The following is a 27732-nucleotide window of genomic DNA, read 5'->3' as shown; positions in this document are numbered from 1 at the left end:
GATCCAAAACTGTCATCGTCATCACTATACATTACAGTTCGTCACCGCTATTTAGGACCATTCAACCCATTGAAAAATCAAACACGGTAAACTACAATTGTGCCAGGCATGAAAAAGAAAAATGCGCCACTTACGCCGAGTGCACATGCGCCTGTTTCCGGAAATAGGGCCTTGGATGTCGAAAAAGTGTGGGGCTTGCAATGCCTGTGTCCTCCAATGAAGGCTTGTCAACTTCAACAAAGAAAAAAATGTGACTTTATATGGAGCTTTTGTCAATATGATAAGAATACAAATTCAAAAAAGCTAAAATAGGAAACAATTCTATTTAGAATCCCCGCATGAATAATGATAATCCAGTTTCAGAAGGAAATGATTGACAATTGTTTGCTCCAATTGCTACTCTGTATCTAAACTATGATCGTTAAAAGAAAGCTGTAATGTAGCAGTTTTTCCAAAAATAAATATAATACTGTATACGGTATACAAAAACAAAATAGAATTGCTTAGCCTATCTTCACCTACATGAATGAAAAACAACAGTAATGTCTAACTGAGAGTGCCTTTTGTGCCACATGGCCATGTATTCTGAGTGCCATTCGAAACCTCGAAATGGCGCATGTTGTGAAAGCGTTTGACGTCAAGACAGCGAACCATGCCCGGGATGTGTGTCACTTTTTCTCTACTGCTCTTAGGTGGACAGATGAGAGCGAATGTTAGAAGTAGACAATTTGCATATCCTATTTAAATCCAGCTAGAGTCACACATGAGAGGGAATCTATGCCAGCAGACTACATAAAACTGGTCACCAGCCAATTGCAGATTTGCATAAATATTAAAATATTATTTTGCCACTTTCTGTCGATTTAAAATGACATCACAGTTACGCAGGGCTCAGGTAATAACCACTCACGGCCCACCTGCTATGTTTTCTGAAGCTGAGCCATGATTGGTCGTTACCTGAGCAACTGTGATGACATTTTCAGTTGACAACAAGTGGCAAAATTGGCCCTTGATATGGATAAAAACAGGTGGATTTTGCTGCTTTAACTTGTATTCCACAAACGCAATATTAATCAGAATTCTGTGTTTAAAGACTAGAAGGGCTGCAAAGAATATTGTAAAGATCCTTTTCAAGGGTAGAAATGCTCAGGTTTGCCATATTGTTGAACAGATGTTACTTCGGCTTGTTTTATGACTGCAGGTCTTCTAGAAAGGAGGACTCCTAAGAATTTCCCAAATGGCGGCGACGGTCCTGTTGGCTTCATACGCGTCCTATTTCTCGCAATTCCTGGAAAGCTCCCATTTTTAGCGCTTCCCAAATTTCACCAACAGATGGCGCGCACAACTTCAACTCTTGTTTAAACTGCTCCAGCTCTGTCCTGTCCTCACTACACAGACTGACTGATTACTCGCCGCACTTCTACACAACGTATCGTAGGTGGACCTTCCCAGTTGTAAATCCCTGGTGTTATTCAGGAAGTTCAGTCTTCAAGTCTTGTGGAGTTGAATACGCGAAAGCGATGGAATCGCGCGGCTGTGAAACGCTTGTTTTTCATTTCTCAGTGGTGAGTGTCTTGAAGTCAGTTCTCATGTCCCAACTGCGTGTTTCTGTATGTTTACTTCTCAGTTTAACCATCTCGTGTCCCGTAATAGTCGCCAAACGTACGGCTTGGTAGTATGCTATAAAAAGGCAAGTTAAAGCTCCTCTGTTTTGATTGGTTTTACTTTTCTCAAGGAATGTTGCACAATCGTCGACAGCACATCAAGGGGAAAATGCATCTGGCATTGAAAAGTAACCGCAGTGGATGTAAACAGAATGTTCTTTATGACCTTAATCAACAGGATGAGTTTGTACACCGACTACCAAAAAAAAGAGAAAATCAATTTTGAGTTTCTCCTACGTGTTGTAGCATGTGTTTGCAAATCGTGTCTTTTAGCCTCTTCCACAGCCTTAAAGAAGTGTAATAATGAAATGCTGAGCTTTAACGCACACAATTTATTAAACCGATGACTTAAGTTAAAAAAAAAAGTGCATGCACATCACAGCTGACCAGCTTCCACACTAGCATGAGAAATGACAACCCAGAAATGTGTGTGTTTCTCCACATTCTAATTGAACGGTGAGGTACTTTACATTCTTTCCTGTATTTATGGATGTATGTTATGGATGTATGTATGCATTTTTCCTCCCATTGGAATGACCTGCTCCCGCTAAATGTTAAGCAAAACCCTGTCTGTTTTAAAAACTCTTCCTAAAACACATTTTATTCAATAGCTTTTGACTCAGAATGAGACTTGGCATTGTTTTATTGTTTTCTGGTCTTCATTGTTTTCATGTTATTGATTTATTGCTTCACATGTCTTTGCTTTTGAAAGTTTGATTTTCACTGTATGCAGTGAAGTTCCTTTAAAGTTGAGTTCAGTATGTGTTGTGTAATATAATTCACATATCAAAATTCAGTGGTTATTTATTTTACCATTTCAGTTTTACACTTGGTGAGGGCTTTGGAACTTGGGAGTAATGCAAGGTCCCACATGAAGTCTTTTTGTGTGGTTGCTAAGTGTCGGACCATCATGTACCGATATTGGCCCTGTAATTTCAAAGTATAATACAATAAGTTGTCATGATTATTTCATATTAAATGTCTTTATAATGTACAGTTGCATTTATGGTTTTGTGATCCAAATGCGTGTCTATCTACAAGCTGTGTCACCTGCAGCTGAGGCAGTTTAGTCTGCTCAATACTATGCAGTCAGCTTCATCAATGTCTCAATGTGGGAAATTGCTGTTTGCAATTAACAGTTTCATGAGTGACTGCGTAATTCTCTTACTCTTGAAATGAAATAAGCACAGAGAGCCCCTGACCCTGTTGATTCAGCTATGTATGCTGTACTGAGCACACTTGCCATATGTTTCCTCCACAGATCAACATAATGGCTGCTGGCGTCTTTCTTTGCCTCCACTGCGTCACCGCCACAGTGTTAGAATCTGCTTCTGACAAAGGTATGTTTTTTGGGATAAGAATTTATTTACTCACCATTGTTTTTGGCGGATTTAATTAAGATACCCCGAAAGAAGGGTTTTAGCATGTTAGGAAAACTCAGAGTATAGTGCATGCATAATGAATGAATACAGTGTATTACCATAGAGTCTTTTTCATTTTATGGACCTTACAGATGTTGCCTGTATTGTTATTTCAACATGATTTTCTTGGTTTAAATGGAAAACACAGCTGCAGTGGTGAATTTTTTTTGAATAGGTTAAAAGGCAATTTTAATGTGCCTGGTTCAAATAGTAGGAGAATATCATCTGGCCTGTAGAGCTGGAGAGTTCTGGGTTGGTGGTAAAATGTGTTGCACAACCACAAAGCCTTCCACATGGAGAGCAGCCTGCAGATTTCTAGGGAAGTGGCTTCCCAGGAATTTTGCAGAGCAAAGATAGCTCTAACAATGGCAAGTTGTTTCAAGTGTGTAGCCTCCACTTTATGACCGCTCAACCCCGTTGAGGAAGAACAAAAGCTTTGTTTTCATGGATCCTGTTTTATCCACAGACATACAATAAATTAGGTCCCCATTGACCGACCATTCACGTCCCGACATCCTGTGCTGCTTCTTATGTAACTCTGTTTACAGTGCAGTATATCTTCCAAGTCTAAGGAAGGTTGATGTCGTGTAATTTGTAATGCATAATGTTAAGCAGAAATTGACAGAAAGTGAGCAGTAAATAAAGTTTGATGCAGTACCATTTTAAAATACAAGAACAGATGTCAGTTGCAAAATGAAAATATTACAGAAAAATATATACTGTGCCTATATACTTTGCAAACACCTCAGACTATTGAAAAGTGAATAGGCAGAGGTTTATCAGTCAATATCGTTGTACTTTTTTGAGCAACAGTTTTCTGGTATACTGGACTGAGTGTCTCTCGGCTGCTTTCCACATGTTGACGTTTGCCTGGAAAAATAATTAGACTGATTTTACAGCGGTTTGCTCATGTTTTGGAATGTGAAGCGTTTTTTCTTGTCTGCATTTTGCTGCCATTTTTTCGGACCTTACTTTTTTTTCTTTGGTTCGAACAAGGCAGCTCATGTTCATTTTCTTTTTAATTGTTGGGTTGTAATTTATTTCTGGAATCAAGATTCAGAATCCAGTGGTCATTCATTTTCTCAATCAAGGAGTAGTCACCTGAAATAAATATTTTAGTGTTCTAAATAATTCCCCACATTATCTTGCAACACTTGTTACTTAAGATAAAAGCGCCCTGCATGACACTGTTTCTGTCACTCAGGATTAATTATTTGTGGAATTACATTTTTTTTTAACCGGGGGAGTCATGTCACTCAAAAATCATTAACATTAATCAACCATAAATGAAGTTTCATTCAGTTATTTGAAGAACCACAAGTGCAGTCACTAACAAGCTGGAGTTATCCGACCTGGCCCATGTGCATGAACTGACGAAGCCTACTCCGATTAGAGGCAAAACATTTTCGGAGACAACCAGAACTACACAGTTATGATTGATTCAATAACCTGAGAATGACATTAACCGCATGAATGAGAACATTCGTAAGCAGTACTGTTTTAAATTTTAGCTGGATGTGAGGGATCTCAGGCAATACAGATTAACGACTCTCGATAAACAGGTATGCATTGTAAGTTCTCCAAAATTTTGTTTGAAGAGGTTCTTCTTAGCAGATGTTAACAACTCAAAGGACCATCTGTTTAGCACATGGTATTTTTTTTATATATTTTTTTAATCACGTCAGTACAAAGAAAGAAACACACTAAGCCTTAAATTATTATAATTAGTTTTAGAAGGTATTGAACGTTATCGGCCAAAGGAAATCTGAAAAGAAAACAAGCCGTGTCCAGCTCTCCTGTTAGTCACTATGAGGAAATACATCTGAAGTAATCGAAATACAATGAAGTAGGATGTTTGTTTTCACCCTTAGAAGGACCTCCGACTGACGGTTGCTCTGGAAAATTTATTTGTTTTTTAGTAACATAACATTTTCTTAACTTTCCTTTGCTTAGGAAAGCATTGGAGGCTTACCACGCTTTGTTTATTCCCTTTTGATTGAACATTACATCCAAAAGCCACGCAGTGGTGTATTTTGACTCCTATTCGATGCTGCTAGTCGTAGCTCGCAATCGTTTTGCTTTGTTCGGCAGAGGGCAGCAACCATTCCGCATCATCATCCCAGAGTACATTGCGCACGTGAAAACACGGTGGCGGTTAAGTTTTTACAAAATCTATTGGAAATTATTTTCAAAAATGTAATCTTAAATGTTACTAACAACCAAATAAATTCTATAGAGCAAATACGTCATTACTGTCGGGTTTCCTTTCAAGACTTTGGCAGCCTGCGGCCCAAAAAAGGGGAAAAAAAGAAGAAAAATTGGCCTTGTAAACGTGTTTACATCTCAGTTCTAGCTTCAGAATGAGTAATTGGCAATGCATATTGCTATCTCACAAACGTGTCCTGAGGCTTTAAGTGTAAACACGCTGGCTGACAGTCTCGTACTCTCTTGTTCTCTGACAGAGATTGAGCAAGCACATACTTTGACATGGAAACAAAAAAATGCAGTCTGATCAGTTTGCAGGTTCACACGATTTTAAATACACGTATATGCTCCTACGAAAAAAGCATTTGTCAATGTGTAGTGTTGCACAGCCATTGTCAAGGTACTCTACTCAAAAAGTCATATACTTCTAAATAAATCCACATCATACAAAGCTTATCGTGTGCTACTGGTACTTCTATATCTTACAACAACCTTTGACCTTTGATCACAGATCCTTATCTCTCGATCACAGCAGTGGATGGCTCTTGGGTGTATTACTCTTAACTAGTTTAGGTCATACTTATCTGATAAAAGCTTCTGTGTGAGCCATGGGGGTTCCCAAAGGGCTGGTCTCGGGCCTTCGTTGTTTTTATTGTTTGCGCTTAAACTACTGTATACTGCTCACACTATGGCTTTTCATTCAATTATTATGCAGATGATATCCCCAATTTGTGTTCCTTTTAAAGAGAAGGCATTCGGAGCATTCCAAAGATAATGGCATTTTTTTGGCATTCATTTCAATGAAATCAAGAAAGTGGTGGTATTTTTACACCCTGGAGTGTCCAGTCATGCCTCTCATGTGGACTTGGGCTCCCTGTGAGAATCCATAGTCATTAATTTAGTTGTCATGTCATGTCATCTTCCAAAGCGCTTATCCTATACAGGGTCACGGGGAGTTGCTGGAGCCTATCCCAGCCGTCAATGGGCGAAGGCAGACTACACCCCGAACTGGTCGCCAGCCAGTCGCAGGGCACACATAGACACTGTCACTGAGCGGGAATCGATCCCACGCTGCCCGCACACAACTCAGGCGTGTGTACCACTACACTATCAGTGACCCACTAATTGTGTTGTTTGGTTGTCAAATCAATCTGTTTTAAGTAAGCCAACTAACAAAAGTGCTACTGTTTTTTATCATTTCTTGAAACAGTTACTCATGCTTTTATCACGACTTTGCTTGGTCACTGTTTTACGGTACTCTTTACTTAGGGATAATATTCTGCATTTACAGCAAATTCAGAAAGCTGCTGTTCGATTTTTAACTGATATCCTTAAACGAGTGCACATTTTGTAGGCTTGCTATTCATGTCTATGTTCATTCTTCAATCATTCTATTTGGGTTTTATAACCTTTCACTCTGTTCAGAGTTGTTGCTCCGATAACGTTTTAAAAACACGTTTTGGCTGTCCACCAAGCATGAGAATCTTATTTGTGCTTGTTGATTTTTATTTTGTTTATTTTTTTTTTTTATATTAATTTTTATACCTCATCTTTCCATTACTCTTGGAGAGCACTTTGCTCAGGGGCTGTTGTTATGGAAGTGGTTAAATATAATTCTTTGTTTGAATACACTCTTGATGTTTGATTCTTTGTACACCTTGTATTGTAAATATTTTTTATTTGTTCCACACTTACATAATTACACAACAGTGGCTACGTTTACATGGACACATTTATACGGATTAATAACCTGATCAGAATAAAAATGATCCGATCAAGATTTTATTTGGAACGAGAGGGTGGTTATGTCGATTGATAATCCAATCGGCGCTCATTAAAACACTTATTCCGAAATTTCAGAACAAACTGTCTTTACCGTGCATGTCTATGATGTCAGTATATGCGTTTTTGTTATTCCCGGAAGATAGTAGAAGCAGAGCGAGCGAAAGACATGGCGAGTGCAAGACTGAACTAGTACATTTGCAACTCCATTAGGAAGTGTTAACTCGACCCAACAGCACAAACGGGAAAAATATGCAAAATAACGCCAACGTTTAAAGTACCGTATAACAGAGCGAGGTTTTCTTGACACGGAAGTCACTACGGCTTCTTCTTCTTCCACTAGTATTTGGTCAATCTGCTCATGTCAAAATAATTTATTACAATCGAAAGTGTGATGCATGAGCAAGCAAGTCCTAATTGGATCAATATTTTTAGTGTCCATGAAAACAGTGCATCCAATCACAATTTTAATCCGGACACTGATTAAAGAAATATTGTCCATATAAACGTATGATGGCGCCGTGAGGTAGTTCCCTGCAGAAACTAGAAGGTTGATTGCCTTGCATAAGGGCAACTCTTGGTACTCAGGAAACCATACAACATATTTTCTTAATCCATAAGGGTTATTTTTTGGGGGGGGGGGGGGGGGGGGGTCCACGACAGGTCTCTTCGCTGCTTGCATGTTTTAATGAATGGATATTTTTTCATCCAGATTGTGTCAATATTAGCACACTTTGCAGTTCACTTGCAATTCATACGCACCAATATCACATTGGCTGCATATGCTAGATACAAAATACCACAGTCACTATTTATTTAAATGTCTTATTTTTTTTATTTTTATTTTCTTCAAATGACAGCATGATACGGATAGCTTTCTGAATAAATTCCAGCAAGAAATATTGAACCTACCTCATGCTTTCTTTGAGGCTCTTTCATTTTCATGGAATTCTCCATTTGGCATTATCAACAGGAAGGACAAATTTTAAACTGAATTGACCACAATTTAAGTCAGCACACTGGGTTTCTCCGTGTAGTCAGAATGAAATTAATCAAGTCTTGTATTTGAACCATTTTTTTACCTTCAGGAATGGAAAAAAATAATTGTAATTTAACACCTTAAAGGGGCAATTGGGTGAGCTTAACATTGGCACTTATATGATAGGTATGTAAAAATGACATCAGTACTAGTGCCCCCCCCCCTCCCAAAAGACTCTGTCGTGATTTAAGGTCTTTTTTTGTCATTAGATTTACGACAAATTGCCCCGCCCCCTTTCTGGGCGTGGTTTATGTTATGTTTTCGGTCTCAGCAGTCTACGTCACGGGAGGGAGGCAAGCGTGGTAATATTGCTCACTTTGTCAGTTCTGTTGTTTCAAACGGCAACCGATGGCCACCAAAATGCAAATGCACATTTCTACTCTTGTCCACGTCAACCTGTAAAAGTATAAAAGTGTTCTGCACAATAGTTTGGATTTATTGACATAAAATCTGATCTCATCATGATCACCTCCACGAAATAAAAAATACCACGATTGCTCCTCCACTTTCACAAGTTGAAGCAGATAAGAGCATGAATGCGCACACGAACCTTGACTGGTTATATTTCGGACATTTAGCGACGCTAAACTCGTTTCAACTCTCAGGAGGCAGACGGCGACTGGCAGCGGGCAAGCAATCAGGCAAGCATGGATCTTTATCCCGGTCCCCCCATCCCCTACACTTCCCAGCTAACAGTAGGATAACGGTACAGCTAATAGCAACAACTAGCTTCAGGCTGTTAAAACAAAAGGCGTTAGCACAACAACATTAGCTCCTTACTCTCCGCGCAGCGTGTGGAGGTGATCATGAGCCTGCGCCTTCATGTCGCGGGGTTCCTCCCAAGCAGAGTGACGTAAGACCTCATCGAACACCAGGAGTGTCTTGAATGTGCGCATCCGACTCCACAGACGAGTGTGTCCGTATTGGAACGTGCCATTTCGGCTGTTACTTTCCAAATTGGACGGCGTGTTGTAGGTCGAAAAACTGGGGGCACTCCTCATCCAAATAAATGTGCACGTCTACTCATTCCCACTTCAGTCTCAATAAATATCCTGACTGGTGTTTAATGCCTCGCCCGTCCTAACCGTGATCAGCAAAGAAGCAGTGTTTTTTTTTTTTTGTCAAGCAAAGCAGTAGTGTGCGCTCATCCCAGCATAAAGCTATGTAGCTCTGCTCACTTCCACATTTCATCATTCTCGTATAAATCAGCCATGGAGAGGTTAATCCTTTTGATATGTTGAAGTGGGCATTAGTAGGGATGTCCACATAAATTCTGGTGCCAATTGATCTCCGTTTTTGGACGTTATAAGCAATGAAAGTACAATGATGTCCAATGGAGAGTTTGGAATCGGTTCCTTCTGTGACTCTGGCCGAACAAGGATAGAACAGTAGGGGGTGCGGCCATTCTCCTCATTAACAAGAGGCGATATTCATGGAGTCACTTATTTCCTAATTTCTCCCAAATTTATTGATAAAATAGAAAATGACAACTCTTTTCATTTTCCCGATCAAAAAACATATAAAATGAACTTGTTAGTGAAAACATGGCCATCCCGGCCCCACCGTCCCTTTAATCAAGAAAAAAAATAATTCGCTTAATTATTTTTACATACTTTTGTTACATGAATTTTATTTTGTACGTTGCGCGCATGACCTATAATGGCTTATAACGTTTTCTAGGTTCAGGAGTTGTGTACCTACTTTAGGTATCTCTGGTGCTCAACATAGCAAGTCGCAAGTGTGCAACTTACAAACGTATCTCCTAAGGGTGAGTTAAAAGCCGTGCAAGCTTGTTGTTACTTGTGCGCAACCCAAAAAAATAGACATTCTTGGTGTCTGCTGGTTTAGTTATGAAACAAAACGTGAAAATTTATAAATTACATGGATAGGTGGATTTTGTTTATTACAAATGCAGTGCACTACACACAAATGTTACACGAGGTCTGCGGTTGTGAGACAAAAATCAGCCCAAATTACTTGCGAACATCACATGAACAAACCCAGAAAACAGGTGAGATCGTGATGGTCGTTACCTGAGCCCTTAAGCAATGTCATTTTCAGTTGACAGCAAGTGACAAAATGGGATAAAAATGGGTGGATTTTTCTGCTTCATATTCCACAAACACAATATTAATCACAATGCCGTGTTTAGACAAGTGAGGGCACACAGAACATATTGTAAAGAAAAGAAATTGACTTGACTTCCCTTTAGTGACCAATGAAATGACCTAACATACAGCACATTTTGGGACTGTTGGAGGAAGCTGTATGTAGTACACGGACAGAACACAGGCAAGCATCGTGATTGATTTTTTTCCCTGCATCCTCAGCACAGCTATTTCCAAATAGCCGTTTGTCTTGTAGTAAACAGATTATATTTACCCCCTGACACTCCTTCCCTTGAAGCTTGTGGAGCCAAGCAGAGTTATCAATCATGTGTGCTGAGTGTTACCTCAGATCTTGTTCTCACTTTGCTTCTCAGTACTCGGCCCATCCAGATTATTATAGTTCCTCTCTGCAATGTTGGGTTTGGCTAACTGCTGCAGCTTTCCCAGAAATGTGAATAGGAGAGGTTGCTGATCATTTGTCTCTGCAATGTTGAGTTTGGCTAACTGCTGTAGCTTTCCCAGAAATGTGAATAGGAGAGGTTGCTGATCATTTGTTACTACCGCTGTCAAACCTGAGACAACAATGACGAAAGGCATTGTTTTCAAGGATTCAAGGATTTTTATTTTATTTTTTTTTTGGAGGGGGGGGGTCAATGCTCGATATAATCAAGTACATACAGAAGAAGTGAAGTGTATTTTCTCTATATTTTGTAGCAAGTAATATAAGATAAAAATAAAGTAAAAATATATAGAAAGTGCGATGTCTTCTTTTTTTCCTAGCCCTTTTGTTAGATTTAGGTTGGATTTAGATTACTTAGCCAGATTCTACAAAATCTACAGCCCTGATTTCCATAAAACTGTGGCTCTGTGGCATTTGTGCCCAGCAAGAACCCATTAAATTGTCATGTGAATGGAAATAAATTAATGAAATTAGCTAAAAGTAGCTATACAAGTTATTTGCTCACGCCGCCATTTGTTGAAGGACCTTTTGACTCACTGCAACACTTAGTTTTTTTGGGCTGAAAATTGTCATTGTCAGTTTTATTTGGCTCATGTTCTCATTCTCTGTGTTTGTAACAGTTACTTGAGATCTCAACATGGGCCAAAAAGTGCATCTCTTTCTTCTAGGATGTTGACGTTATTTTTCTCATACAATCAATGACGTTGAAAAGGCAGCTTCATTTGAGTTTGTCAGGATTGGAGTTGGCAGTAATGTGTTTAGGGCCAGAGTAGGGGTGGGCGATATGACGATATTAGATCCTTAAGGGTGTGTTGACGATCTCATAAAGCCAAAAGGTCGTTTGATCGTCTACCGGGCACATTCTAAACAGTTTAGCTCTATGGCGGCTCAAAGCCGCTGACGCATACCCGACCAACCAGTCACAGTACGCACAGTGCACCATACGTGACACTCCCCGCCTCCCTGTTTGTTTGTATAGCGGAAAGCTAGAGCGGAAAGTCACCACAAAGCAGAGTTGGTCCCGAAAAGAAACTCCACATCCACAGTGTAGATTTGGTTTGGCTTTTCCTCGGAGGAGAAAGCGCAAACCAAGTTATTTACAAAGTTTGCAGGGACTCGGTTCGGACGTCAGGCAACACGACAAACCTGTTTAATCAATTGCGGAGCCAGCACGCAAGTACGCCGATAGCCAAAGCAAACAAAGATCAGGCACATGGTAGCCAGAGGCAGCCGCTAGCTCCAAGCTAACACAACCCTCGGTAACTCAGTCATTTAACAAGGGCACTCCATATGAAAAAACAAGCAAGCAGTGTAAAGAAATAACTGAGGCAGTGACTTATTGCCTTGCTGAAGACATGATTCCAATTAAAACAGTGGAAAACGAGGACTTTAAATGACTCTTCAAAGTACTAGGGCCTGCGTTACGAGCTGTGTTTTTATGTTTATGTTATGTTACCATTTATATTTACATTCACTGCACATTTTGAAAAAAAAAAATTGTCACTATTCAAATTAAAACCTGCTCAGAAAGCTTAGCTGACTTAAAATGTCTTTTTGTTTTATTTTAGAGTTTTATATACATTTTAAGTATGTTTTATGTTTAACATGAGGAAAATGGTAAAAAAATGTTAACATTTGTTGAAAAAAAAAAAAAAACTGTGTAAAAAAAGAATCATGATAAAATCATGATCATTTTATTTTTTTTTAAAAATCATATGATATTTTTGCCATATTGCCCACCACTAGGCCAGAGTGTCACTTGTTGTGCAGGAATTGGACCCAATAGCAGACAGGAGACATAAATGGCAAAGTAAAAATCTTCATATGCAATAATTCAGAGTAAAACAGAGCAGGGCATGGAAGGCAAAACGTTCTGACGTGTAAGTGAGTAACTCAAGCTTACGTACACAAAAAAAACAAATAAGGGACAAAGCAACTAGCAACATCAAGGAATCAAAGACCCAAACCCAGTCACAATATCATAACACAGAGCTAGAGATGGAGTTTTAAGTTTCATTTCTTTGGAAGCAAGTTTTCAGCATTTGGATCGAAAGTTTTTGTTCGACAAAGTAAACTCAACTCAACTGTATTTATAAAGCAGTGAGAGTTGAACTTTGCTTCTTGATGAAGCCACACGGTTAGTTAAAAGCAGAGTTGCAATACTGAGGCCACCAAACCGGACCCACTCAACCGTCGTACTGACACCAGTCGTACAGGGACTGAACCGCCCCGTATCTGAGGGTCCTGTTTCAGATAGATTCTCTGGAACTCACAGAACTCCCCGAGGGACACATACTTGTTTTTTTTTGTACAAATGATATATAAATAGTTATTTTTATGAAAAGTAGTATTATTTTTATGAATAGTAGTATTATTAGTATAGTAGTAGTTAATTTGTTTGTCAATTAGGGCTTGCAAAGCAGTGGAATGCAGTTTTAAAATCGCAAAACCTGCAATTTATGAAAAAAAAAACCCTGCTTCATTTTGATAGGTTGGTAGGCTTTATCTTTTACATTTGTGTATATTTAATTTATGTATTTATACAGTGTAATTACTGTAGATTCAGTGCTTAAGAATTGCATCCCACGTTTACATATTATTGTTTCATGAAACGTAGAAGTTGAAGTGATATCGTATAAAGCCACAGATTTTTTTTTTTGTTATCCCATTTATGACATACTGTCTTATGTTTACGTCACACTTGTTTGGTAGAATTTTGTGAAGTTGTCATAGTGAATGCTCAAGACTGCAAGCAAAACTGTTCAGTAAGTTAACAACTCTAAAGTAGGTCAGATATTATTTATTGTAATACAGACCTTTTTTTTTTGTTAAAAAATATTTTGGAAGAGGACATTGGGGGAAAAATTACATATTAAATCGTAATGGTTAGGGGAAAAAAAGTGTATTTACATTATTTTTCAAAATCCAAAATCATTCAGTCCTTTTGTAAATGTTTTAAATGTGATACATTTGTGAAAGTCTGGGTCTTTAGGTGAAAAACTTTGTGATGCAATGATTTAGAGCAATGACGCAGCAGGCAGCAGCATCTGTTATCCACAGTCTACAATTTTACCTAAGTTTACCCACTGATTAGTGTGTTGCAGTCTAGTGACTGATTAACTTGGTACCCAGCAAACTAATGGTGGCTAATATTCCCTGTTGAATGTTTGTTGCTTCAGTGTGCATGAATAGAGCGAAGTCTGTTGTCAGAAACTTCAACTAAAGAATTATTGTCTTTTTGTTTTACTCATATAAACTATAAAATTAGATCTAAAAAATGAGTCCTAGTGTAGACAGAAAATAGCTGCTTCAATAAGCTGTACGGTGTTAATGTGGCAGCTTGCACTAAAGAGTAGTAAAATGACTTCCTGGAAGATGGGAATGTTTGCTCTGTGGCTTAGCGAGCGCTCAGTTGCGCCATTTAAGTACAACTGAGCTACCCTCAAAGGCAAAAGCCATGAAATTTTGCAGGGGGAAAAAAAACCTTTAAATTGTCATATTTTAATATTTTTCTCACTTGTCCTTTCCTTCTATACTTTCCTAGAAACACCCGTTAAGTACCCACATCTTACTGGCTGTGTGTCCACCAACATGGAGACTTTCCACTGCAGATGGGATGTTGGTACCTTGCAGAACATCTCCAAACCAGAAGATGTGCGCTTATTCTACATTACTAAAATGTAAGCGGAAAAGTTCTGTCCGGATTAACAAAGTGCCAATACTCAAAACAACAGGGTGGAGCGTAATGGAAATGTTTTTTTGGTAATGTATTTAACTAAGTAGAAATTAGACACTTTTTTTTTTCTTTTTTTGTTTTAGAAATGAATCAGTGCAGTCTCAGAAATTAATGTGCATAATCACCCATAGGCCTCCTCCTAATTATTTTTGCATGGTCTGTTGAAAAAAAAAAAAATGCAAAAATAATCAGTTATACGCATACATTAGATGAAATGAAGAAAATGAACGGTTTATACTGTATTTTCTTGTGCCAAATGTTGCTCTTCAAAGTCAAATAACCTTATACTGACTTTTTGTAATTTTTTTACTGTACAAGATACGATTTTACATCAAAGCTATAGCTACCGGATGCAACACCTGTACACTCACATCCGCGGTGAATCACATTTCACATTTAAAGTCAAGCCAAATGTTTACTACTTTACTTTAACTGTGGATAGAGGTTTAACTTTATATTTTGTTTTTTGGTTGTTTTTTTTTGCACCACTGATCTAATAGGGTCATTCAGGGGTACTTCAATCTTGCGTATATGCCTGCAGCAATGTCTGTGGCTGATTTCTTTTTTGTGTGTTTTTGATGTTTTTACTGCTGGCCTTCCCCCAGTCACGACATAATAAGTGCCAAACAACTGTTTTGATGACATAAAAGAAGTGATTGGAATTTGGCCATCTGCGACCATGCATTTGATGAAGGTCTAGTACAGAAGTGATTTGCAGATGTGGCTCACAAACAATATCTCTTTTTGACTGTATTAATGATCAGTGAGTTTCCGAGTTATAAAAGAACATCAGGCAAATGCTCCACGATATGTAACCACATTAATTAATTAACATTGAATTGTTACTTGCAGCCACCTCTTATGATACTGTGTAGCTGATCACGTATATTCTTCAACGTCCTTGTAGACCCCTGCACACATCTTCTAAAGAGTGGAGCGAGTGTCCTCAATACTCCACAGACAGGTTAAACGAGTGTTTCTTCAGTGAAAACCACACATCTGTCTGGATAGATTACAGCGTTCAGCTCCGCTCAAGAGATCAAACCATCCTCTATGATGAGAAACACTTCAATGTTCAGGACATTGGTAAGTTAAATGCAAGACTGTTTGACTATCATTTTACAGTTCAGTAGAAGGTTATTAAAACATGATTTAAAACTAACATTTTCCATAGTGCTACTTATTCCTTACTTAAACCTGTTCTGAAGCACATGGGAAAATAGTTTGACAAAGATATCATACAGGAATTATGAAAAAAAAAAAAATCTCCTTCCAGTGCGACCTGATCCACCTCTCAGCCTAAACTGGACAATGCTGAATGTGAGTTTGACTGGTAACTTCTATGATATAATGCTCAGTTGGAAGCCGCCTCCATCTGCAGATGTAAATATGGGATGGATGACATTGCAGTATGAGGTCCAACACCGCAAAGTAGATTCTGAACACTGGGATGCGGTGAGTGTTAAATGTGCTTTATTGACTGTTTTTTTCTTGTATACAATGCTATATTTATGAGCCCCCTAATAATGCTTCTGCTATATGGTGACGCTAAAGAAAGTAATACTAATAATGTAAAGGAAGATTGTTCTCCATTTAGACAAGTTGTTTATTTCGCTTCTTGAATCATTTATTATGCCTAATATTTGAAATATTAACACCAAATTGTTTCTGAAATGTGACTATTTTGTTGATCACAGGCCGAGCTTGTAAAAACCACACATGGTTCCCTATATGGGCTTCAAAGTAATGTAAATTATGAAGTCCGGGTCCGCTGCAAAAAGCACGGCGAGAAGAAATTTGGAGAGTTCAGTGATTCTATATTCGTCCACATCCCATCTGAAGGTAAAAAGAAAAACATACTGTATCTGTTATAAGATCTACAGCAGATCCACTGAAAAGTACAAATGTATCCATAGACAGATGGTAGGTTGGTAGGAATTTTGCAGAAAAACTACAAGGTGGACAATTCACAAGAATACTATACAAACAAAATTATAGAGGAACACTATGGAATAGTGGTATTTTATAGTATAGCCAACTACAAAAGGAGGTGCAGAAATACTAGATCAGAATATACTTTGTAGTGATGGGAAAATGAAGCTTCAAAATTGCTTCATGAACCAGTTGTATTTTTTTTTTTTTTTTTTTTTACTCCTCTAGATTTTTTTTTACTCATGATTGTTTTAAATAAAAGGTTTAAGAAATGGCACAAAGTGTGCTTTCAGACCAATGTTGAACAGAGAGGGCCATCTTGAAGAGTCAAAAATACAACAACAGGTTCATGAAGCAAATTTGAAGATTCATTTTCCCACCACTTGTATTAGGTTTATTTTCTGCTTGGCTTTGTATAAAAATAAGATTACCAATTGATGTCTAATGCCGCTTCTGCCAATAAATGTAGTTTCTGCACACATAAGCATTATGTGTAAGTGCTGATTTAATTGTTAAAAGGTTTAAATGTATTATACTCGTTTTGATCCCTCAAAAGGGAAGTTGAATTTATTCTCTGTTCTATATTGTCACTGTCCTGTGAAAAAATATTAGTTTTTATTCATTTTCACATTAATGCGATGTCTGTAATGCGGGAAACCCATTCACGTAAAAAAAAAAAAAGACGTCTTTTTCACTGGACAGCAACGATAGTTTTGTTGTACACCGCATAGAGAACTACACCAACACATGCAGGTATCCACTTAGTTTTTTTTCGTTTTCTTTTTGCCAATTACAATGTATGATACAGTATGTCTTTTCCAGCATCAAGATTTCCTTTGTTGGCTTTACTCATCTTTGGCACCTTGTCCTTGGTAGCCATCCTGATGTTGGCTGTCTTATCACAGCAGGAAAAGTAAGATAAGTATACATTGTAGCTATTATAAGAAGTAGTATATGATGTACAGGTTTTGCCAATTCAATCAAAATAACACCTTCACCTTTTTGGATTTGTTATTCAAAAATCTACAATGCAAGTTCATAAAGAGCTTTAATAAAAACAAAAACATTCCGCACTAAACCAACAATGTGCCAGCTCAGATATGCTTATTATATTTATCTGCATTTGACATGTTTCCTTTTCCCTTCTGAAGATTGATGGTCATTCTTCTACCACCTGTTCCCAGCCCTAAAATAAGAGGAATTGACCCTGAACTACTCAAGGTATGCACAGTTTAATACTGGATTTTCACTATTTTTTGCATGCAAACACACGTGGCAATGAATAAACAAATGTTAACCTGTAATTCCGGGGGTGGGGGCGGCGGTTGTCTCTTAATAAGGTGACCGAGGCTAGGTTCACACCGCAGGCAAATGCGATCCAGATCAGATTTTTTTTGGCCCATATACGACTTGTATCAGATTTTTTTTTTTTTTATGGTAGCTCAATTCCGATTGTTTTTCAAATGCGACCTGGGCCACTTTCACACGTGGTCCTAGATCGAATACGTATCGGATTTTTTGCAATGCACACAGTCTGAACCGCCAAGTCGCATACATCCGACACTGACGTCATCCTCAGGCCATTAATGCACTCTGCGCGGGCGGAGGGAAAGTGCTGGCAGCCGGGGAGATCGAATCTGCAAAGTTGTTTTGAGTAACAGTCTTGAATTTGTATTTGACTTTAATTTAATCTCACTTCAAACATGAAGCATAAAGTAGACATTTATGGTGACAGTAGTAATTCAGCCACGGTTCAGATCGATTCGTTTTTCACGCACAGGTTATGACATGACATCATCTTTAGTCACATCCCCATGAAATGAGATAGAAAATCCTCGCCTATTAATTTCCTCCAAATACTGTATTTCTACCTCCTACCAAATCACTTCACTGTAGAAATGCTCCAACACTTTTACTTCCGTAAACACTACGTGAGTGACGTCTCTTCTTCTGTGCATTCGGGCCACTTTGGAGATGCATGTGTTCACAACACGATCGAGACCGAGGTCGCATTTATAATGTAACATGAGCATTTACACCAAAAAATCAGATTTTTTTCAAAAAATCCAAATTGAGCTTTAAAGGGATGGTGGGGCCGCAGAGATGGCCATGTTTTCACTAACAAGTTCAGTTTATATATTTTTTGATCGGGACAATGAAAATAGTTGTCATGTTCTATCAATTTATTATTATTATTACGGCTGACCTGTTTTCTAAATATGAGCCACGATTGGTCGTTGTGAGCAGTTGTGATGTCATTTTCAGTCGACAGAAGACAAAATGGCCACCCCCAGAGATGGCTAAAAAACGAGTGGATTAACACTTATTCCACAAACGCAATATTTATCAGAATGCCCCGTTTCAACTAGTGGGCTTGCATAGAACAATTTCTTGAAAAAAAATGTTTGCGTTGACTTCCATTTTAAAAAAGATACTTTTCTCTCCAATTGCCACCATCATGGCCAACATTAAAATGCAGTTGTGTAGTAGGCCAAAGCACAATTTGAACATTAAAAACGGCATTTAAATATCGGAACATTGAAATAAAATAAGAAAAACAGTACTTAAATAATTATTCAATTAAAATGTATTGCACATAGAAGTTAAATAAAATTGTACCTTAATAAATGTCTATCGCCACCTTGTGATATGGACAACCAACCGAACTTGTTATTGGACCCTCTTTATTTGCTTTCTAGACCTCTGTGACTGTTGTTTTGCCCTTTTGGTACTCCCCTCAGTTAAAGGTGTTTTCAATAGCGAGCACCTTATTTATGTCATGTGGGGAAGACAATAACAGCTGCTGTTGCACTGATGATCCCATGGCAAAAGAGCATGTTGACAAGGCGAGACTCATTTTGGAACAATGTCGGTGTATATTGTCATCTGTGTTGGCCAAGTTACTTCCAAAATGTAATATATTTCAGATTACTAGGTACTACAGTAATATACACTAAGTAAGTTGTTTCCTAGTATGCTTCCTATTTTGTCTTGTGGCCCAGATATTGTAACACGTTAATGGGCTCTGTATAACTCGTTATATTACTTTGTTACTGTCTAAACGTACGATGTTACTGTAGCGCGTTACTTTTGTAACGTATTACCCCCAACACTGATCGATATTGCCTGATATATTTGATGCAATTATCAAACAAAATCTGTCAACTTCTGGATCAAAGTTGTATTTTTATAATCCCATAGAAAGGGAAGATAAAGGAGTTGACATCCATTCTGCGCTCCCCTCCTGATCTGAGGCCAGAGCTGTACACCAGTGACCCCTGGGTGGAATTCATCGATCTGGACTTTGAGGAGCAGAGCGACAAACTAACGAACCTGGACACTGAGTTTCTCATGGATCGATCCTTATTCTCCAACTATTCACATCTTTCCATCGGTTTCAGGGATGATGACTCAGGCCATGCAAGCTGCTGTGATCCTGATCTTGCCAGTGATGCAGAAACATCGCATTTCCATTCTCTTGTCACAAGCCAAATCCGCAATAAGGAGCCGGCTACAGCTTCTGGACCTCACTCTGCAAGCCCAAACACCACAGCAGGAGCGCCTCCTCCAGAGGTCCCTGTCAGAGAGGCATTTTATACACAGGTAAGTGAGATCAAACCATCTGGCAAAGTGCTGTTGTCCCCTGAAGATGAGATGGAGAAAAACACAGTCGACGATGCCAAAGAAATCCAAACAGCAGAAAAAAAGGAGGACAAGAAGAATTTTCAGCTCCATGTGACATACACCTCAGAGCTCAGTGCAGGAAAAATGAGCCCATCCTTGCCTGCCTGCAATGTCAATGACTTATGTTCAACAGGGGAAGACTTGAGTGCTATCACTTGTTTATCATCGGAGGACTCCCAAAAACCTTCCCATGAATCAGTTAGTTACCCAGTTACCACATCTCACTTTCCCCCTACTCCTGCCTATACCATGGTTGAGGATGTCGATAGGCAAAACAGCCTTGTACTAGCACCAAATTCAATGCCTGCCCCGGAGCTGACAGGCTCAAAGGCCATGCCGACACCAGATGGCTACCTGACCCCCGACCTTTTGGGAAGTATTACACCTTAAACCTGCAACGACCTTTTTAAAATTATTCAGTCCACAGTAAAGACGAACTCCTAAAACAGTCTTTATGATTAATGACTGAGAGCCTTATGCTTCAGTGTTGAATGTCAGTTCACCTAAAATAGAAAGGGATACTCATCCTGCCACCATATCTACAACCGCTGGTCTACACTGCCCCTAGTGGCAAAGTTGTTTACTTTGTAAACAAAAGGGAACTGAAATATTATAAGACAGAGCTGGAATATGTTGCCTTAATGATATCTATTCTGTGAACCTCCGCATATGTGTGGTTCAATATTCATTTTTTTTTTCTTACTCACATAAATGTTTTTACAACCTATTCTCAGTTGTTCGCTGAAAATCTTGGCCATTGGATGTTTTTGCAGTCAGGCCAGAGCAATTAATGTATTATGGAATCTTGTCGTTATTGTTAAGTGTAATTCATTGATAGTGTTTTTTTTGGTCTTTTATGTTGTCCTGTATTATTATTGTCCTGTATTATTATTGTCCTGTTATGTTGTCTGTCCTTATTTGCACCACAGTTATGTTTTTGCCTCTCTCTTGTACTAATAGCCAGTCAAATCTACTTTGCGATACAATTTCCCAGCATTCATACCATGTATTATTGCGTGTAAATGCCAAAAGATGAATTTAATGACTCAATACCCTCTGTGTAATCTGTTAGTGCACATAGATTTGACCATGTGTGATATCACGTCATTTTGTGCTAGCGTGTTTTGGGTAACATGCTACCTATAATACAATTGATGAGCTTCATGTGAAGGTAGTTTGTGTTGAACACTAACTACTGAATAGTCATTCGTGTTATATTGATTCATGATTGTGTACAAGCTAGATGCATGGGTTGATGCGTTATGATGCCCTTTTGCAAATGCCATTTTAGGGGGCCTCAATTTTTCACAAGTTTGCGGCAGGGCTTGGTCATTATCTCTGCGAATAGCAAGAGTTCACTGTATTATACCACCCATTCAGAATATGTCTCTATCATTAAGGCACAAGGCAAATTAGTAGCCATCCGCTATCAGACAGCATGTCATTTCCCCTCTGTTCTTAATTCAAGACATCTGGATTGCTGCAGTCATGAAGACAACAATAATCTTACCACTGGCATTTTAAATGCATGTAATTCATTCATATAAACAGGTTCTGTATGGGCGGAAAACATTCTTCAGGCTGTATATGTTTGTATCCCATCATCAGGGGGTAAATAGACTATTCACTGTCACTTAAATTTCAAAACCTACTCATGATGTATTACTATGTTTTTATACAGCTATAATATAAGTGTTCTGGTACAGATCTACTGCCATCGCGATTCCTGAGCTTCCAGAGCATTGCCAGTATGTTTTTGTTGTCTGGTTCTTGTGCTGTGTAATTACTGGTGGTGGTGTTACGTGCGGCCGTCACCGAAAAATAAACGTCGACAGGTGGGGGTTCGGCGTTCGGCTGATACGCGCTGCTGAAAAGTTGTCGTTGGGGTTGGCCATGACCCGCCCAAAAATACACTGGCAGTTCGAGAAAATTCACATATTGTTCTGAAATTCCCGATGACCACCTTGCCCATATACGCAGATATTGTTGTCGGTTCATTGCTGATTATCTTGTCAGAATTGATCTTGCATTAAAGCTGTGTACTGTGATTTTTCTCTCTCCCTCTGTATGAGAACGTATGCACGTTATTTTGTAATTTATTTTCATTGTACCAAGTTATCATAATTGGTATATTTGTTTGACTGTAAAAATGTACAGTATTCGTATTTTACGATGCTGAATGAAGTTGAGCATAAGAGCTACTAAAGCCGTTTAAGTGTTTTAGTTTGAACAATATGTTAAATATCTAAATTCCTATGAATAAAATACACAACGATTTTTCAAAAACTGTGTAAATTCAATTCGAAAATAATGTTACAATACATCATTGAAACTCAAAACACAAATGACACTTCTGAGCATAACAATAAGCATGTGGTCACGTGTAGTGGTTAGAAGAACGTTAGCTTTAATTGTTGCGCAGCTAGCTACTTGTTACTTGGACACATTCAGCTTTCTTATTTGCTAAAACAGTTTGGCATTTTAACGTTCGATTCTAACATTAGCTTTCACATGGCACTGTTAAATGGAATTAATCTGGACAAATTAACAGAGGAATTCACCGTACTCGAAAATGTAAGTTAACGTTTCACTTCATTATCCCAGGTAGCATGGTGTTGCTTATGTACAGCACTGCATGTAATGTAAGGCTCTCCTGCATTTTCAGTATGTTTAATTTGTCATGATCTAATTTTTACTAAAATCGCAGAAAATTACAGAGTTAAACGGTAAAAACACCCTGCTGGAGGCGATGCTAGAAGATACCAATAGAGAAGTGAAATTTTATGAAAGCAAGGATAAAGGAGTCACTGAAGGTGAGTTCCTGTTTACGGTTATTTGTATATTACACTAGTATCTGTATACCTGGCTGTATACAGTAAATTTCTTGGTGCGTTGTTGTTTTTTTTGTTTGTTTGTTTTTCCCTTTTTCTCCCATCTGTGGCGTATATATGTCGCCCACTGCTGGCCAGATTCCAAAAACGGACCATCTCAGGCAAACATAACAATGACGTTTTTATTAACTGAGAGGTATACATTAAAGATAGGTTTGACCTCGAATTTGACAGCATTGTGTCTCGGATCAAACTCTTTCAGAAAGAGATGCCTTACTTGCTACAGTGAACAAGCTGCAGCAGGCTTTGCAGGAGCAGTGCAACCTCAGAGGTAACTCAAGTGCATGTGTTAAATTAGGAACGTGTTGTTGCATATGGCCATCCCATGTAATCAATCCAATATGTTTTCCTTTCTGGAGGGTGTCTCCCCAATGTATTATTTCCATTGTTTGCTGTATACTATACATGTACTCTATAGGACACAAGATCAAAACTGAGATTACAGTATGACCTATATAAGAATAATAACTCAAATGTGTATTTTCTCATGCTCTAGTGGAGAATGAGACACTGAAGAGCAGTATGGCAATCTTGAAGCAACAAAGTAAAAGAACAGCAGAGGTAACATTTGAAATGAGTGAAAACTGGGCTTCATTCAAAGAGCCCAATTTCCACTTTGTGGCTGTGCATTATAGTCACTGATATGGATGGCGTCGTGATTTACTCACCTGATTTAGGTTCAGGTTGTGTGGGATCACGTGCCACTAAGTGAGGGTGTGTATGGTCCTTTATCTCTAAATTGTCTCTATATGTCTGAACAGGATAACCACTATACAAATAGATGGATGACAATTGTTTAATAGTATGGTAATATGTCACAAACATATCAAATGTGGATACCACGTGCAGAGATTAACATGTTGGCATTTTCTTTCTTTCTTTTTTTTATTTTCAAAGAGGAATATACCTCTGGCTGGGTGATGTATCTTTTTTATTTTTCTATTATCAGGATGGGGAGGCTGAGATCCAACGACTGCTCGGTGAAATGAAAGCACACAAAGAAAGCCACAAGAGGGGGCTAGAGACTGCCATGCAAGAGTGCAAGAGGCAGGTGGAGGAGGTCCACAAAGAAGCTTTCGCTCAAAGTAAAAACAGTAAACATTACTCTCACAATACTGTACTGTGTTAAGATTTTTTTTCACTGAGCACTTTTACTAAAGTAAACCACAGTTGGTATGTGGGTTTGGGCATTGAAGTTACAACTGTAACGTGCTAAGGGACAATAATGCACTAAAGATTTGGAGGTCTGTGCAACTGAGTTTTGAGCACAATCGAGATGTTATTTTTTTCAAGCAGGACAATGTGTCCAAATTCCTGTCAAATAAGTATTGCGAAGTCAAGCAATATTTCACAGAGTGAGATAAATAACCTAATCGCCATTTTAAAGGAGGTTTGTCCCACTGTGGTGAGTATTCCACTGACATGTTTTCTCACTCAGTTAAAACATGCTTTAAGTACTACACAAAGGTCACTGAAAGCAGTTTCAAAAGCTTTGAACAGAATGAACACTTACATGGGCTGATGTTGATATCAATAGTTATACAGTATTCAGGACTTACTTAATTTCACTTTCACAGGAAATGTTTTAGGCAAAATAAAAAACAAAAAGGATAACATAATGTTAAATAAGACTTGAAATATTTTTTTTCTTTGTGGAGAAGTTTTTTTAATCAATTTCAATTGAGGAGCAATTTTTTTGTCGGTTAATCCCAGGGACCTGAAGCACGGGTGTTTGGATGACTACCGGTATAATTAATGAACAAATGGTTTCCTTTTATATATAATCAACATTTTACATTTTTTAACTTCCCGTAGTGAATAGCAGCAAACTGTTTTCTTGTCTATAAACAAGAATTTCAATTGAGGAGCAACTTTCTAATTTTGAGATGCATTTTTTTTGCAAGTTAATTTCAGGGACCTGAAGACTTCTATTAATAAAAATATGACAATATAACGAAAGAAACATAAATATAAATTTCTGTTCAAACTTAATATTTCTAAATGGGTCTTTTGGTCCTTTAGACAAAAATCAGGGTCAAATCAAGGTACCACCCTATTTTAACAGAGTATCAGTGTTACATTGTAGACTGCGCAGGCTATTTTATAACACAGTGGTGTTAATGCAACACTGACAATCTGTTTTTAACAGCGCCCCCAAACTTTTAACACTGGTCGATTTGCAGTGTAACAAGTTACTGTATAACCTACCACCACTATTTCAAATGCACTGTTACCCTAGAATTGCTGTAAGGTGCGTGTAGATAAGTTGGGAATAGAAACTAATTAGTGTTAACATTCAAGACAGTTAGCTTAGCCTAGCTTGCTACTTTTGAAAATTCCTAACATATTGTCATTAGCAATGGAAAAAAATATTTGGGTGGGATGTCTACAGTGCAAGCCAAAGAGGCTGAAGTTTTGACGTTACTGGAGCAAAAGGATCTGGACATGGAGGAGATGAACAGGAAGCTGAAGGACCAGGAGAGAAAACAGCAAAGCGAGGTTCTGAAGCTGCAAATTGAGGTAAATTAAATGTTGGCTTCCATCAGTGCTGCTTCATATATTTTTGTTGTTTTTGTTTTAAGTGTGTGTTTTAGGACCACCAGCCAAAGTGGTAAAAACAGATGTAAAGCAGCAGGTACAAGTGTGGTGTATTTAATGACAGTCATTATAAAATTGTCTGGTCATTTAGCTTAATGTATAGTGTGGTTAGGTTTGTACACGGACTGAAAACACCTCAGAACGATAACTTTAGTAGTGACACTTGTTCTAACACAAAAAAAAAAAAGCACAGGCATGTTTCCACTAATAGCCGACTGCACGGTTAGATTTGGTGCAATTCTATTCTCCTTATTACAAGGCAGTGTATCTTCAAAATGTTATGTTAGCACATACCATTGCTGTAAAGTTAAGTCATTTAGTACTTCAATTACGCTTTGGATTTGAATGATGTTACTTCATCTGTGCTAAGCGTATTTCAATTTTGTAGTTTGGCGAAAAGTTGGGGAGAATGCAGAATACTGCTCGGATGAGCCAGCACCAGCAACAACAACATGAATCTGTTATTTCTGCACAAACGTTCTTCAAGAAGGTGAGCGTGTTTTTTGTGATTCTGCATAGAGCAATATTCATGTTCCAAAGCATTGTTTGTTTGGACCGTTCGTCAACTCTAACTAAAATGTAATGAGTCAACAAACGCCTGTTTTTTGCTGTTGTTGTTGTTTATTAGATTCATCTCTCTTAAAACACTTCCACTGTGCTTGTAGACCGAAGAGAATACAACCACTGGATTAACAACACAAACACTGAATTACAAAAAAAAAAAAAGAATGATGGCAACATTGTTGTAGGTCATAACTGTTAGTTTATGACTATTCTGAGAAAATGTCATCTTTGTGTTGTGCCTGTTTGTTTTGACTGCTTGTTGATCTGTTAGAAGCTGCAGTTCATTCAGGAAGAAAAGAACAAAGAGATCGGGGCTCTACGTCAGAGAATCAAAGAGCTGGAAGACAGCCAGCGTACTGCCAGCCTCTGCAGCCGTTCGAGGAAAAGAAGGACCTAAATTGTTTTCAGGTTAATAGCACTAATAGGCTGCTGCCCTGTCATTTCTGAAGGTTCAAGCAACACGTCACAACGTTTTAAGTTTCCTGGGTGTTCACATTTCCAGATTGTTGACTTTTTTGCCAGGGTCATTTAACAGGATAATCATCTCCTTGTGCAGTGTGTACTGTCATACATTGATTTGCAGTTTCACTGCCATGTTGGCAGGTGATCAGTGTACTGAGATCACAGTTAAACACAGGCTGTATTCCTGTCTAAGGCTTTAATCCAATCAGACACCTGACTCAGAGGACGGCAGGGAGGAAGAGTACTAAGTAGAAAAACACGAGACCGATTGCCGTTCAAAAAAGTATTCTGTTGCTCTTTTTCCACAGTTGATTCACTTAAGATCAAATTGATTTCTTGAAGTTAGCTCAACTCAAAATCACCGATTGTAGGTGTGTGTGCATCTCTCCAACAAAAGACAATTTGACACATGGGGTCCGATAGGATTCAAGAATGGTACATTTTCAAGTGGAACAATTCGATTTGGTATGGTACGGATGTATCTTTTGTCATGTTGTGTGACGACATTTAAAATCCCTCTAAACACAAACTGTCCAAGCAAATTAAATTCAAAGAAACAACAAATCTCTATCAACATCAAAACCATTTAGACCTGGTATACATCTTTCATAAATGACGATTCGATACTTATCTCGATACATGGGATGTGATATGATTCCAGGACGGTGCAATTTAAAATATAGCGATTTGATTTGGTGCAATCAAAACTGACGGTGTCGTGGCACATTCATCTGATTTGATGGTGATGGTGTGAATTCAAGTGGTTGAGTCTGCAGGCTAAACGCTGTAGAAAAGGTATTATTGGATGCATACTTCAACTCATCTTAATATTTGTATTATGATCTATCCATCTTCTATAGTGCTTGTCCTGATTAATGTTGCAGGTGAGCTAGAGCCTCTCCCACCTGACTTGTGGAAAGAAGCAAGCAGCACTCTAGAGTGGTCGCCAGCCAGTAGCAATGATTTTTTTTGTAGTGTCATTTTCTATCCACCTTTCTATGAAATGTGATGCTTGGTGGGGTAAATAAAAGTTATGTGCAGTATAGGTAAAGGTTCTGTGTTTTTCTGTCGGCCTCAGTATGGCTGTGCAATTAATTGAAATTGAATTACAATTACGATTATTACACTCCACGATTACAAAATTGGCACAATCGTAAAAAACGATTATTGATATGCATTTACATCC

At 38.3% G+C, this 27732-nt stretch overlaps 2 protein-coding genes across 5 annotated transcripts; both read left to right on the top strand.

The window, feature by feature from the left end:
- Positions 1–952: 952 nt before the first annotated feature.
- On the top strand, positions 953–22079 carry ghrb (growth hormone receptor b). 2 transcript variants are annotated; one of them, XM_086053120.1, is made up of 10 exons: positions 953–1028; positions 1202–1565; positions 2926–3004; positions 14224–14359; positions 15323–15501; positions 15692–15870; positions 16113–16257; positions 17170–17260; positions 17499–17568; positions 19549–22079. In XM_086053120.1, exons 2-10 carry the CDS (start codon positions 1521–1523, stop codon positions 20419–20421), a joined length of 1797 nt encoding a protein of 598 aa, XP_085909246.1. In that variant the 5' UTR covers positions 953–1028; positions 1202–1520; the 3' UTR covers positions 20422–22079. The 2 variants fall into 2 exon arrangements, with proteins under 2 accessions (XP_085909246.1, XP_085909247.1); XM_086053121.1 differs by lacking the exons at positions 953–1028; positions 1202–1565; positions 2926–3004 and adding an exon at positions 11689–11856.
- A 156-nt stretch (positions 22080–22235) lies between these two features.
- ccdc152 (coiled-coil domain containing 152) lies at positions 22236–27591 on the top strand. 3 transcript variants are annotated; one of them, XR_015089790.1, is made up of 9 exons: positions 22236–22605; positions 22739–22844; positions 23125–23193; positions 23419–23483; positions 23872–24007; positions 25315–25442; positions 25909–26010; positions 26356–27341; positions 27431–27591. XR_015089790.1 is itself a non-coding variant. In XM_086053124.1 (9 exons), the coding sequence occupies exons 1-8, from the start codon at positions 22543–22545 to the stop codon at positions 26479–26481; spliced, it is 795 nt and encodes a 264-aa protein (XP_085909250.1). In that variant the 5' UTR covers positions 22236–22542; the 3' UTR covers positions 26482–26492; positions 27431–27591. The 3 variants fall into 3 exon arrangements, 2 of the variants coding, with proteins under 2 accessions (XP_085909250.1, XP_085909249.1); XM_086053124.1 differs by having other exon boundaries at positions 26356–26492; XM_086053123.1 differs by having other exon boundaries at positions 26356–27591.
- Positions 27592–27732: the final 141 nt, after the last annotated feature.

This window comes from Filicampus tigris, chromosome 15 (assembly GCF_054856515.1).
Source record: "Filicampus tigris isolate MCC_2025a chromosome 15, RoL_Ftig_1.0, whole genome shotgun sequence".
NCBI classification, from domain to species: Eukaryota; Metazoa; Chordata; class Actinopteri; order Syngnathiformes; family Syngnathidae; genus Filicampus; species Filicampus tigris.
Note: the sequence above shows the minus strand (reverse complement) of the source record. Positions and strands in the feature narration are given on the sequence as shown.

Coding starts and splice junctions, on each gene's coding strand:
- ghrb (XM_086053120.1), top strand. CDS start 1,521: ATGGAATCGCGCGGCTGTGAAACGCTTGTTTTTCATTTCTCAGTG. Junction 1,566..2,925: donor TTGTTTTTCATTTCTCAGTG/GTGAGTGTCTTG, acceptor TTTCCTCCACAG/ATCAACATAATGGCTGCTGG. Junction 16,258..17,169: donor CGTCCACATCCCATCTGAAG/GTAAAAAGAAAA, acceptor TGTCTTTTCCAG/CATCAAGATTTCCTTTGTTG.
- ccdc152 (XM_086053124.1), top strand. CDS start 22,543: ATGGCACTGTTAAATGGAATTAATCTGGACAAATTAACAGAGGAATTC. Junction 22,606..22,738: donor AATTCACCGTACTCGAAAAT/GTAAGTTAACGT, acceptor CTAAAATCGCAG/AAAATTACAGAGTTAAACGG. Junction 22,845..23,124: donor GGATAAAGGAGTCACTGAAG/GTGAGTTCCTGT, acceptor AAACTCTTTCAG/AAAGAGATGCCTTACTTGCT.